General features: G+C 40.6%; 2 protein-coding genes and 1 pseudogene across 2 annotated transcripts; all 3 read right to left on the reverse strand.

The window, feature by feature from the left end:
* Nucleotides 1-122: 122 nt before the first annotated feature.
* LOC110774228 (epoxide hydrolase 2) lies at nucleotides 123-3,839 on the reverse strand. The gene is made up of 5 exons (XM_088251112.1): nucleotides 3,680-3,839; nucleotides 3,383-3,597; nucleotides 1,005-1,175; nucleotides 645-883; nucleotides 123-533 (listed from the first exon to the last, which is right to left on the reverse strand). Exons 1-5 carry the CDS (start codon nucleotides 3,747-3,749, stop codon nucleotides 284-286), a joined length of 945 nt encoding a protein of 314 aa, XP_088107238.1. The 5' UTR covers nucleotides 3,750-3,839; the 3' UTR covers nucleotides 123-283.
* Nucleotides 3,840-6,394: 2,555 nt separating this feature from the next.
* LOC148295847 (uncharacterized) lies at nucleotides 6,395-11,355 on the reverse strand (annotated as a pseudogene).
* Nucleotides 11,356-13,005: 1,650 nt separating this feature from the next.
* Nucleotides 13,006-14,388, reverse strand: LOC110768321 (epoxide hydrolase 3-like). Its single transcript, XM_021972033.2, has 4 exons — nucleotides 14,362-14,388; nucleotides 13,690-13,860; nucleotides 13,358-13,593; nucleotides 13,006-13,255 (listed from the first exon to the last, which is right to left on the reverse strand). Exons 1-4 carry the CDS (start codon nucleotides 14,386-14,388, stop codon nucleotides 13,006-13,008), a joined length of 684 nt encoding a protein of 227 aa, XP_021827725.1.
* Between the last annotated feature and the right edge of the window lie 347 nt (nucleotides 14,389-14,735).

Genomic DNA, 14,735 nt, shown 5'->3' on the forward strand with positions numbered 1-14,735 from the left:
TTTGCATTCAACTATTGAACAACCATGCTCTTAGGATAATGGAGCACAACTTCTCATTTCACAATTAATTGTAGGCTATTTTAACAGATTAAGTTTGGGATCTGTATTATGGGTGGTTAATATTTTCTCCAATGAAAAGCATACGTCATGTAATTTATTATAGCAAAATAGTTAAGCACATCAAATTTGTGGGGCAAATATGTAATGCAACACCCAGCCAGTTAAACAGTACATATTGTTTCTCTCATGGATTATTTATTCCCTTACACATTGCGCATCTACATCAGATGCCATGTTTGTCAAGGAAGGAGATGATTAGCTGATTGACTTGCTCTGGAAACTGTTCATGCACAAAATGATTTCCTTCTGCCATATATCTAATTTCCAGATCAGGCACGAAATGCTTCACCGCCCCAGTCCGTATGTAGTCTTCGATCCCCGGAAATTTTAAGACGTAGTCCTTCTCACCCACGATAAGCAGTGATGGAGCTGAGACTTTTGGATCAGTTAAACCGCAATCTACTGCCAAAGTTCTGCAACAATAAAGGACCTCTAGTGAAATGATATTTAGGCATATATTGCATTTTAGATAGAACTAGATTATATGCTTCCTCTAGCGAAACGTTTTATTTCTTGTTACCTACCTGTAAGGAACTCGCAAAGGATAACGGAATCCAGATTTCTCATACAAAGATGCATAGACTGAGAGATCTTCCTCAGAAAACCATGGTGGTAGAGGAGTTGCAGGGTCAAACAAATCCATGATTTCTTGATCAGCAGCAGCTATTGGAATCTCACTTCTAGAGAACAGAATGTAGATGTTCCTTATCACCGTCTTAACATCAAAGCGGCTGAAATCTGCTTCTGCGCGCCCCACCGGCTCCTGGAGTTAGGTAAGAATTTAATTAGCAGTATTATCGTAGTCAAACCTTGTAATGATTAGAACAGAGTTGGGAAAAAGCTTTGTCCTGAAACTGAAGATGTTGATGGCAAAATGAATGTACCTGCCACCTTGATATGTAGAAGCCTTCAGGGAGGAGATGATTTTGGACAGCAGAGGGGCCTGGTTGGATGAAAGGAATACCTAGGGTTATGACGCCGGATACCCGCTCTGGGTGGAGAGCAGCTACTAGGTATGCAGGCAAAGCTCCAAAATCTTTCCCAACAAGAAAGGCCTGGTTCCAATAATCAGATATTGAATCTTTTTAGGGTATACAATACAAGTAGCTTCAAGTTCGTATACTAAATAAGTATAGAGTAGTATTATAAACGAACCATGTGAGTTGAAAGATTTATGTATTTTGTATTGTCCTGAAATTTAATATACATAGCCTTATCATCAAGAAGAGCTGAGGGTAATTTTTGAGGTATCTTTCACAGTTAGAGGAAGTAATGATATTATATTGTTTATATGAGTCAAGGTTTCTAACAATTGTAAACAATTTGCAATTGCAGACTGTCTTGATTCTCATGAATTTGTTCTATATAATTATGTGAAAAGTTTTTTCTTGAGTTCTTCAGAAAACAATAAATAAATAAACAAACCACTATATTTTTCTTGAAAACCAGGGTTGGAGAATGAGATTGGTAAGTGGAAGCTAGAAGAAACATTTCTGATTTAAAAGGTCGGGTCAGAAATATTTGAAGTTTGTAGCCTTTTTATTTTTTGTGTGACAATCAACTGCAAGTTTGTAGGCATTGAAATATTTATTTTTTGGAGTTGATGTCGAAGGTTTTGGAGAAATCTCTCAAAACCAACAAGGGTTGGTTGAGTTAGTAAGGATTGTTCTCTTTGCTATCCAGGCCTAGGTTTGAGTCCCATTACCAACAATCCCTCTTAGAGTACTTCCACCGCTGAGGGGGAGCCCTGGCAAGAAGGGGCCCAAGCAACCAAAGGCAGCTCCAACGCAAGAGTTCCAGCCAGGGCAAACAGTGGGCCCTAGCAACTTGGGCAAGTTTAGCCTGAGCAGCCTAGGCAAAATGACACAATGCTAACGTCATAATGACGTCAGTAACCAAAAAAAATTGAAAAAAATACCAAAATTTTCAGAATTTATTTTCTATAAATACCTAGCCATATTATTTACTTCTCACACCAAAAACTCTATATAAATTCATTTCCTTATATCTCATGTGAATAGTAATTGCCCTTGCCTTGCCCTTGCCTTGCCCTTGCCCATAGATGTGGAAGTGCTCTTAGTGGGTAATCTGTAAAAACCAAAAAAAGGACTAAGGCCCCGTTTGGGATTACTTTTTTTCACCAAAAACTTGTTTCACTTTAAAGTTAAGTAGTTTAAGGTGTTTGGTAAAAATAAAATATTCCAATTATTTTAAAAGCAGTGGCCCTTTGATAGCAACTTTTAAAAGCAAGCTCTGTGTTGCTTTTCTTCTTTCAAAAGAAGCACATATGAGTCTTTAATACTTTTTTTTTAATCCCAAAATACCATCATTAATTTTTAAAAATGACACCACCTCCACCACCACCCCCAACCGTCACTGCCGCCGCCACCACCACATCCTCCTCCTCCACCACCATCACCACCACAAACACCACCTCCTCGTCCACCTCCACTACCACTACCATCACCACGTCGCCACCACCACTACCACCTCCTCCTCCTTAACCTCCACCATCCCCACCACCACCACTACCACTACCACAACCACCACCTCCACCTTCATCACCACCACCACCACCACCACCACCACCACCACCACCTCAAACACTACCACCACATGATTAGCGCATATATAACACTTTCAACATCATGTCTATTTTAGTCATTATTCACAGTTACAACTGTTTTATATTAAAATTTGCCAAACAGTTTTGACAATACTTTTTGTACTAACAGCACTTTAAAAATATTGTTTACCAAACATGAAGCTATTTTACTTTACAGCTAATTATTTTCAAAGCACAACAGAAGAAACTTTTTTTAAAAGTGACAGCAATCCCAAACTGGAACCCCTCCTTTGTAAGTCTTCAAAGAGGCCTTGGTATGCTCTAGCCCTGGGATGGGTAGCCTCCCCTTCCCTTAAACTTTTGCTCATTAAAAAATATTTATTTATTTATTTTTGTTAATTTTTAATAGGATAGATGCATCCAGACAAGTTTCTAACTCTTGATGGGATGTCTCTATCAATAAGTCAAGAAGTTGAAAGATTCCCTAAGAAAAATGGGGACCAAAAAAAGATAGTTCACTCATTCCCAACCCAAAAACCAAAAAAAAAAACGATTGAACACTAGAGCAATAATCTTCTTAGTTAATTCAACATAAACCACCACATAATTGGGATTAAGAAATTAAACTGCCTAAAAACAGGTACATATTCTGGCAAAAGAATACTTTAATTAGTGAATTAATTAATTAGATATTACCTTATCAATGGCCAAAGAATCCAAAAGGGCAACCACATCGTGGACAAGCTCGATGAAGGTTTCATTTTCTGGTTCAGCTGGCTGCTCTGAAAGACCATAGCCCCTGAAATCAATGGCTATTGCCCTGTAGCCTTTGCTTGCCACAGAAACCAATTGATGCCTCCAAGTGTACCATATTTCTGGAAATCCATGGAGGAAAACCACCGCCTTTGGTCCTGCACAAAAAAGTCAAAGTTGTCACAAGGAAAAAGCACTTCTGAAAAGTAGTTGAGAAATCAGAATTTGGGATGATCATACCGCTTCCGATTTCAGCTACATGAAGCTTCAGTCCTCTTACTTCTACATGCTTATGCTGGATGTTTTCCATTGAGAAGCGATGGAGAGACTCTTGACTCGTAGGTGGACGGAGAAAACTAAACAAGCTAGAGAGAATTGGACAGGGAAATAAATAGATATATATATATATATATATGGATGATGTCAAGCTTAAAGCGTTTATTGGATTGCCACTGCTGTCTTTATGTTTTGACTTTTCGGTGAAATAAGCGTCATTTATTTCTATTAGCTTACCAACATTTGAAAATAACAAAACAAAAATTGGATAGTATTTAAGCAATTAGTTAGCAATCAAGTCCTATTAGTTTAACATTGTTAAGAAATAGATGACCATAGAAGGTACATGGAATGACCTATATATAATAAAACTTTCGGGGAAAAAAAAACAAGAAGAAGAAGAACAACAAACAATTGTTTTGCTTTATGTCCTATTTTTCATCAATTATCTTTTCACATTCATCTCATTCTCCAAATTGTTCCATATCTTTTTATTTTCTTTTAATATTATCAAAATACGTTCTTGGGTGTTAGTTGGATTGGCTATGACCTTTGGTGTGATCCGAAGTTATCTTGAGCATGGCCCCGTGTGTGTGAGTCTTCCCTCTCCTCCTTCCTAACTTTGGGGAAAAAAAAAATTGGCAGGGGCTTAGTCAGCAACACTAACTGATGTGTTGATTAAAATTATCTTTTATTTATAATTTTGATAGTCGCAGTAAAAGAGTGTTATAAGTACTTTATTTTATTTGGTAATGAGAGTTTAATGAGTATTTGGGCTACAATTTATTTCCTTTTGTATAGATATTATGTAATTAGGATTCCACTTATTTCCTAGTTTAACCCTACTAGGGTTTGTAACCTTGTATTATAAATACCTCTTTTCGGAGAATGAAATATATCAGAAAATATTTTACCATATTATTTGACTTAAATTAATAAGATATATATAGGTATTGACTTTTTAGTAACATAATCGTCATTTCCTCCTAACTCACCTAATTCACATTTAAAGAGAATAGCCCAAGTGGAAAATAGTGATTTATGGACCAAGTGATCTCAGGTTCGAATTGCCATGACACCTTAGCAGTGTGTGTGTGAGAAACTCATTCCCTCGCCCCTCACATCGCGCCTCCTTTTATAGTTTAGACTATCACTTCTATTAAAAATAATAATAATAATAATAATAATAATAATAAAATTGGATAGTATTTAGCAAATATGTATGTTTTTTTTTCTTTCAAATTACATTTTTTGTTATTGTGATTTGACACATTTTCTACTCTAGTCCGCGTCATTTTATTTTTGGCAATTTAATTAGCAATCAAGTCCTATAAATCTCTCTCTCAAAAAAGTCCTACAAATCTCAGATTGTTAAGAAAAATAGACGACATTATAATGTTTTGAGTTGATATCCATGTTTCAAAGAGACAAAAGTGCAGGTGGCTAGTTCCCCCCCCATCTTCCGTCTGGAGCTTTGGTATGTGTTATTACCAGTTAATCCTTCTCGGTGATTGTGGATTTGCGATGGTGTTGCGGCAGGTGGTCTCTGAGTGGCGTGGTTGTCGTTTATGATCAAATCTAGGTTTTTCTGTCTTTTTCTTCAATTATGAATTTTGTATTTGGGCCTTCACTTTGCCTGTTATGTGCTTTACTGTTTGGGCCTTTGTTTTTAGTTTTGTTAGTGTTAGGTTATCTTTAGCTTGTGGTTCTCCACTCTATTGTAATACTTTTCAATTTATTTGAATAGAATTACATTGACACAACAAAAAAAACAAAAAAAAAGTATCTTCACATGTGATGGTTGCATATTGCCATATTTACAAAATTGTCAAACTAAGAGGACCACAGATATAAGAAAAAAACAAAAACAAAAAGGACCAAATGTATCATTTAGCATTTTGTGTGTGTGTATTTAAAGAGGAGTGAGAGAAAGATAATATAAGGGGGAATTTTTTGTGTGTATTTAATCACCTCAGGCTTCCTGATACATTGAGTTAAGTGTCTGCGTTGTGGGATTTGCTTTCGACCTGGTCATTATTAGGCAAACTCAACCTAACCCAACGCTTTTGTGATCGAGTTAGGCGATTCGGTTGGGTTAACGCAAACTTAAGCCTACTTTTAAGTTGTGGTTAACCCAACCCATACACAACGATTTATGATTTTTTTAAATCCAAGACCCACTCATTATTAGGCTAGCCCAACCTAACTCTCTAATGATCAGGTTGAGCGGTTCAGTTGAATTAACTTGAAATTGTGCCCACCTACCAGGGGTGCCTAGTATCACGGGATGACTTTTTCGGAGTCTTCCTTCCGTGCGGCCTTAGACTTGATCACCTCTCGAACAAGCTAAGTCAGCCTTCCTTCCTACAAAATAAGATCGAATCAAGCAAGAACACGAAAACAAGAGCAAGAACGATAAGAACGCACAAGAGAGTTTGGGAGAATATATGCTTGTATTGCTACTCAATGCTTTACAAGTTGAGGGGTAAGGATACACAATGAGACATCTTCCTTATATAGTGATCCTATCCCACCTACCACCACAATATAGGGCTAGGATCAACTGCTACCTAACCATCCGGAATCTACCTACTACTGTACATTGAATCTAGACATGTGGGCTAAAAGATCTAGAGTGATCCATCCGAAGGGCCGGGCCTTGAGCTTCTCTTGTGGGGCTTAACCTTCACACATAGATCCTCTAGGTTGGCCCAATAGTTGTTGGGTTGAGCCTTCAACATGCGGGCCATGACATTCTACACCACCTAATCCGGTGACGTCCGCGTAGCCACGGTAGTTCCTTCTCCATTTGACAAAGTACTCCAAGTACCTCGGTACACCTTGGCGTTGCACTTCACGTTTGGCCATGATGCACTCGACCTCCCTATCAAATGAAGTCACCATTAAAGGCGGAGCTCGTTGAGACTCCCCACGACTTGGCTCCTCTAGGTCAGCATGATAGGGCTTAAGATTGCTCACATGAAACACCAGATGAATCTTCAATCGTGGCGGTAGTTCCACGCGATAAACAACTCTTCCCACTGTTCGGATGATAAGAAATGGACCCTCATATCTCCTTTCTAGTAGACTTGTGTTAAGAGGGGTTGAGCTTCACAAAGACCAAATCGCCTGGTTGGAATACAACATCTTGTCGATGTTTGTCCGCCCATTTCTTCATCTTCCGAGTTGCCTTCTCCAATTGAGCCCGAGCTAGCTCATTAGTCACCTGCCAGTCCTTGGCAGTATTGTATGCAGCAGGGCTGCTCTCCGTGTAGCCTGACACCACTGTGTTCGATGTCATAGGTTGTTGTCCCATTGCCAACTCAAAAGGACTTGACCCTGTCGACTCCAATCCCTGCAAGTTGTACGAGAACTGAACAACATCCAACAACTTTGCCCAATCTTATTGGTTGGCACTCACATAGTGCCTCAAGTATAACTACAACAATGTATTCACCCATTCTGACTGATCATCTGTATATGGGTGAAAGCTGGTAGATAAGTTCAGTTGTGAGCCAAGTAGCCTGAAGAGCAACGTCCAAAGTTTACTAGAGAAGCGAGTGTCACAGTCACTGATAATACTCTTGCGGATCCCCCAACACTTCACCACATGCTTCAGAAACAAGCATGCAGCTTTCTCTGCGTTGCAACCCGTCGGTGCTGGGATGAAGGTAGCATACTTGGTGAACCTGTCGACCACCACCAAAATAGAGCCACACCCTTCTAACTTGGGTAAACTCATGATAAAGTCCATGGACAAACTCTCACATGGTCTAGTTGGAATAGGAAGTGGCTCTAGCAACCCACCCAGCTGCTTTTGCAAGGTCTTGTCTTGTTGGGCATACAAGGCAAGTCTGCACGAACGAGTCTACATCTTCCCGCATCTATGGCCAACAGTAAGCTTCTCTCATCAATCCTAAAGTTCGATGAGTGCCTGGATGTCCCACCCACCACTTCGAGTCGTGACACTCCTTCAGTAGCTCTCACCTCATATTGTCCCATCTTGGAACATAGATTCTCTTCCCTGTTGCATAGAGAACACCATCATTAAGCCAAAATCTTCTTGTCTTCCCATCTTTGACAAGCTCCAACTGACTTTTGGCTTGGGGATCATGCAACAAACCCTTTTGTATCCTCTGCATGAGAGAACTTTGGGGTTGTACAATAGCTGCTAGTGTGGCCTTCCGGCTTAAGGCATCGGCAACGACATTCGTCTTCCCTTGCTTGTACTCCAATTTGTAGTCGAACTCCGCCAAGAAGTCTTGCCACCTAGCTTGCTTGGGTGACAACTTTTGTTGGGACTAAAAGTAGCTTATGGCAACATTGTCAGTCTTGACCACGAACTGAGAACCAAGTAGGTAGTGCATCCAAATCCGCAAGCAGTGCACTACGGCTGTCATCTCCTTCTCTTGAACGGTATACCTCCGCTCGATGTCATTGAGCTTTCTACTCTCAAAAGCCAATGGGTGTCCATCCTGCATGAATACACCACCAATAGCAAAATTTGATGCATCAATGTGTACCTCAAAAGGTTTGCTAAGATCGAGTAGTCTCAGCACTGGTTCCTCCATCTCAGGAGGTGCCATCTAGTACGGCACTTTGGCAGGGGGTTTGGCACCCGGTTCCAACTCAATGGCATGATCCACCTCTCTCCTAGGTGGTAAGGTGTTGGGCAGCTCCTTGGGCATGACATCTGCAAACTCCTTAGGGACTGCTTCCACAGCTTTTGGGACTGGTTGAACTTCTTTCTCAACTGTATCCATCTTCATAGTTGCAAGGAACATCGGCTCACCCTTCTTTCAAGACTTGGAAAATTGCATGGCTGACAAATGCTTTGACTCGCCTTGTTGCCTCACCACTGGCACCATGCATGGCATTCCTCCACCCTGTGCTATGCACATAGTATTGTAAAATGGAATAGGAAATACTTTTACCTTGTCCATGAACTCCATTCCTAGCACGACATCATAGTCATCCATCGAGATCACAGAGAAGTCAGCTACTCCCTTCCAAGTAGCAATATGTAGCTCCACACCACGAGCTACTCCATCAATTGGTTTGGCAGTCGAATTCACCGTCTTCATACTGCCTGCTTCCTTCGAGACTCGACACCCAAGTCTCTTTGCTTCCTGCACTAACATAAAGTTGTGCGAGGCACCCACCAGACAACGGGTTGTCTTGCCATTCACCATGGCGTTGACGAACATCACTCATTTAGCTTGAACCTGTGGGTGAGCGACTTTGGCTTGTAGGGCATTGAAGCGGTGAATGGCCCCCATTTCTGCTTCCCTGTCGGCCTCATCTTCCTTCTCTTGGTTCATAGCATTCAAGGCTTTCTTCTGCAAACAATCCCGCATCATGTGCGATCCATCGCACAAGTAGCAAGCTAACTTCGACTTGTCCTTCCCCTTGTCACCTTTGTCATTCTTTCTCGCGGATGACTTGTGACTGTCGAACTTGTCTCCTGACTTGCTACCCTCTTTTGACTTGTTGTCTCCCCACTGGATCCACTGCTACCTTTCTTTTCTTTGAACTACCGTTCAAGAAGTCTTGCCACCTAGCTTGCTTGGGTGACAACTTTTGTTGGGACTAAAAGTAGCTTATGGCAACATTGTCAGTCTTGACCATGAACTGAGAACCAAGTAGGTAGTGCATCCAAATTCGCAAGCAGTGCACTATGGCTATCATCTCCTTCTCTTGAACGGTATACCTCCGCTCGATGTCATTGAGCTTTCTACTCTCAAAAGCCAATGGGTGTCCATCCTGCATGAATACACCACCAATAGCAAAATTTGATGCATCAATGTGTACCTCAAAAGGTTTGCTAATATCGAGTAGTCTCAGCACTGGTTCCTCCATCTCAGGAGGTGCCATCTAGTACGGCACTTTGGCAGGGGGTTTGGCACCCGGTTCCAACTCAATGGCATGATCCACCTCTCTCCTAGGTGGTAAGGTGTTGGGCAGCTCCTTGGGCATGACATCTGCAAACTCCTTAGGGACTGCTTCCACAGCTTTTGGGACTGGTTGAACTTCTTTCTCAACTGTATCCATCTTCATAGTTGCAAGGAACGTCGGCTCACCCTTCTTTCAAGACTTGGAAAATTGCATGGCTGACAAATGCTTTGACTCGCCTTGTTGCCTCACCACTGGCACCATGCATGGCATTCCTCCACCCTGTGCTATGCACATAGTATTGTAAAATGGAATAGGAAATGCTTTTACCTTGTCCATGAACTCCATTCCTAGCACGACATCATAGTCATCCATCGAGATCACAGAGAAGTCAGCTACTCCCTTCCAAGTAGCAATATGTAGCTCCACACCACGAGCTACTCCATCAATTGGTTTGGCAGTCGAATTCACCGTCTTCATACTGCCTGCTTCCTTCGAGACTCGACACCCAAGTCTCTTTGCTTCCTGCACTAACATAAAGTTGTGCGAGGCACCCACCAGACAACGGGTTGTCTTGCCATTCACCATGGCGTTGACGAACATCACTCATTTAGCTTGAACCTGTGGGTGAGTGACTTTGGCTTGTAGGGCATTGAAGCGGTGAATGGCCCCCATTTCTGCTTCCCTGTCGGCCTCATCTTCCTTCTCTTAGTTCATAGCATTCAAGGCTTTCTTCTGCAAACAATCCCGCATCATGTGCAATCCATCGCACAAGTAGCAAGCTAACTTCGACTTGTCCTTCCCCTTGTCACCTTTGTCATTCTTTCTCGCGGATGACTTGTGACTGTCGAACTTGTCTCCTGACTTGCTACCCTCTTTTGACTTGTTGTCTCCCCACTGGATCCACTGCTACCTTTCTTTTCTTTGAACTTGGAGTCGCTTTGATCATTCTTCTTGAACTCCACAAGAGACTCGGCTGTAGCAATTGCCTCTGATAAGGTTTGGACGTGTCTCCGTTATAACTCCAGCTTGGCCCAATTCTGTAGGCCACTCATGAACTACATTAGCTTGTCTTCATCTGTCATGCTAGGCACCTCGAACAACAGGTTGGTGAATGTGGCGACATAGTCCTTCACGCTCCCCGTTTGCTTTAGCCATCTCAGCTTCTCCTTTGCCTCATACTTGACATTCTCTGGATAGAAATGCAACATAATATCCTTCTTAAATTCATCCCAAGTCTCAAGTGTAAACGCAACTTGGTCGATCTCCATGGATCGACGGCGCCACCATATGAGAGCATTGTCGATGAGAAACAACATTGCTGTAGTAATCTTAGGCTCATCATCCTCCATCTTGAGATACTTGAAATACCTTTCGATATTCCACAAAAACGTGTCTAGCTCCTTCGCCTCCCTCTTCCCATTATAGGATTTGGGCTTAAAAGAATTTAACACCTTGGGTTCCTTCGGAGTCCGGGTCTTGTTCAAGACAGCTTCTTTGCACAAGGCCCAATCTCCCTTCACATCCTTCACTTCATCACGAAGTGCAGTAAGCTCTGCCATGAAATGATCTAGTTGGGTTTGGACATCCAACTTGATTGTGTCCAGCATGGAGTTGAGGGCTCCCTGAAATTGGCCTTGAAGCTCTTCCACCACAGTTCCAAAGCCTTCCTTCGTAAGGACATCCTCCTCGAGTCACTGATCGAACTCGACCACAGCATTCTCCATCTTTGAAAGCCGCTTCTCCATCGCTGCTACCACATCTTTGGATCAATCCTTCTTTGATTTGCCCCTACGATCCAAGTTGTCTTGGACATATCAATCTCAACATCATATCCGCTATTCGACATGCTTCTTAGAATGATTCAAGCTTTAGATCTGATACCAACTATCACAGGATGACTTTTTCGGAGTCTTCCTTCCATGTGGCCTTAGACTTGATCGCCTCTCAAACAAGCTAAGTCAGCCTTCCTTCCTACAAAATACATCGAACCAAGCAAGAACACAAAAACAAGAGCAAGAACGATAAGAACACACAAGAGAGTTTGGGAGAATATATGCTTGTATTGCTACTCAATGCTTTACAAGTTGAGGGGTAAGGATATACAATGAGACATCCTCCTTATATAGTGATCCTATCCCACCTACCACCACAATAGAGGGCTAGGATCGACTGCTACCTAACCATCTGGAATATACCTACTACTGTAAATTGAATCTAGACATATGGGCTAAGAGATCTAGAGTGATCCATCTGACTGGCCGGACCTTGAGCTTCTCTTGTGGGGCTTGACCTTCACACATGGATCCTCTAGGTTGGCCCAATAATTGTTGGGTTGAGCCTTCAACATGCGGACCGTGACACTAGTTAGGAAAATTAATTTATGTGTTGAGTAAAATTATCTTTTGTTTATAATTTTGTAGTCATGGAAAAGAAAGTGGTGAATTTTTTTTGTTTTTTATGAGAGTTTGAAAATAATAAGAACGACGTAAAATTTTGGGTTAACTACATAAGTGCACAATCTTTGAGGGTCGTTTCAAATTAATACCCAACTTTAAAAATCTTCCATGTAGATACCCAACCTCATAAAAAAAACATGCAAATTAGACATTTCGTTAGTTAGATTGTTAGTCAAGCTGCTAAGTGCTGACGTGGCCTTTCCCACATGATTTAACTAACAGTCAGCACTTAGCAACTTGACTAATAGTCTAACTAACAAAGTGTCTAATTTGCATGTTTTTCGTGAGAATTGGGTATCTATGTGCAAGATTTTTAAGGTTGGGTATTAATTTGAAACGACCCCCAAAGATTGTGTACTTTTATCTATTTAACCCTAAATTTTATATTGGGATAAAAAGTTATGACAATTTTAAAACAATTAATAATCGCTATGGCTAGTGTGTGACCGAAAATTTTCATGGCATGAGAGTTTGGTTTACATGATTGCAATTACAATATTTGGGTGCACCATGAGAACTGAAAAATATGAGGTTTGCATAATTCCAATTATAATATTTGGGTGGTGCACTCATTGAAGTTCAAAAGAGTTTTGAGAAATATAAAATAAATAAATTCACGCGTGGAGATTTCACAAAATTTAATACCAAAAAAATTTAATAAATTAACAATTCGCTGTGGACAATTTAAGCCCGTTGGGGCCTCGCCTGAATCTGGATGGGAGGATGCCCCGTGTGAAATCCAAGTAAACATTACAGAATAAGTAATTTGTTAATTCCAAACATGAAAGAAAAAACTAATCTTCCTTCTTTCCTTTGCCAGTGAGATTCTAGAAACCAAAAGTTAATAAGGCCCAGTCTTTTTAGCATATACCATGCATACATGACATTATTCTTCTCTCATGGATTATTATTGTTCCTCAGGCACACTAAGCATCTGCATCATGCACCATGTTTGCCAAGGAAGGCAATGATTAGCTGATTAACTTGATCCGGATATTGTTCATGCATAAAATGAGTCCCTTCTTCAATGAATTTAACGTCCAAATCGGGCACAAGATGCTTCATTGCCCCGGTCCGTATGTAGTTGTTCACTCCCGGCATCTTTAAGCTGTAATCCTTCTCACCCACGATAAGCAGTGATGGAGCTGACACTTTCGGATCAATCAAACTGCGATCCACTTTTAGTTTTCTGCACCATTGAGGAAAATTCTAATGAAATTACTAGCTAGGATCATCTGAATTGAGTTCTTAATTCATATTTATGGTCTTAATTTATTTTTATTTTACCTACCTATAGGGAACGTGCAGTGCAAAACTGAATCCAGATTTCTCATATAAAGATGCATAGACAGAGAGATCTTCCTCGGAAAACCATGGTGGCAGATGAGTAGCAGGGTCAATCAAGTCCATGATTTCTTGATCAGCAGCAGCTATTGGGATCTCACTTCTAGAGAAGAGAATGTAAATGTTCCTTATCACTGTCTTCACATCAAAGCGGCCAAAATCTGCTTCTGCCCGCCCCGGCTCCTATAATTAGGCAAGAAATTATCGCCTCGTTTTGCTACTAGTGCGCTTTTGTAGGAAACACTTTTGCTCATAAGCGCGGGTTTTAGATATATATACCTGCCACCTTGATATGTAGAAACCTTCGGGGAGGAGATGATTTTGGACAACAGAGGGACCTGGTTGAATGAAAGGTGTTCCTAGTGTTATGATTGCAGATACCCGCTCTGGGTGGAGGACACCTATTCGGTATGCAGACAGAGCTCCAAAATCCTTCCCTACAATAAAAGCCTGGTACAAATAATCAAGGTTGAACTTTGAGTTCTTGTACTAAATAATTATAGAGTATTTATACACACACAACACAATGCAAGTTGTTAAATGTGTCAATTTATTGGTCTAGTTCTTCAAAAATATATATAACCAACTGAACAAACAAATAAAGTTGAAAATGGTTTATACATAGGAAAAATAGGATTAAAGTGAACTATGATATGCTTTTTTTCTTTTATTTTCTGCGTAGTTCGATCATTCTAGGCTATTTGTCAGGTAAGATCCACCCTAAAGCCTCACAGTTTACTTGGTAATGGTCTCTAATTTAAACCTCCTGAATAAAAATAAAAAAAACTCACAAATCCACCAAAGACTAACTATCGCGGTTTGGTAGCTCAGCTTGGATTGGATTGAAGTTGAGTCCAAGCCAACCTTATCAGTCTCACCGCTTTAAATGAGACTTGTAAGACACAATATATTGGACTGTGATTCATTTTAACAAGTCCAGTCTCAACTCACCAAACAACGCTCAAAACTCTTGTCCATTTTAATTGATATAGTCAATCCAGTCCCTCCCACCAAACATAGTTACAAGCCAATTATAATGCATCAAATTGATCAGATACGACAACAAAACACAAGACCGAAAATTGAAATTAATCAATCCAAAGTACATCATTTGAACCACATTTTCTCAAATTGGTTTCGCTGGGTGTAGTGAGGAATTAATAAGATGTTGGGTTGTGGGTTCTTCATGAATCATGACTGAGGGTATTTTAGAAAGTTGCAGTTGGTGATCAAGAGAGTAAAATGTCTTTTACTAAAATATTATGTGGTTGTAGTGATGTTTGGTCCCAATAAATTTTCCTAGGATAACTCGCTATGAGAAGAAA

The sequence above is a fragment of the Prunus avium genome, chromosome 3 (genome assembly GCF_965620075.1).
Source record: "Prunus avium chromosome 3, drPruAviu1.hap1.1, whole genome shotgun sequence".
Taxonomy (NCBI): domain Eukaryota; kingdom Viridiplantae; phylum Streptophyta; class Magnoliopsida; order Rosales; family Rosaceae; genus Prunus; species Prunus avium.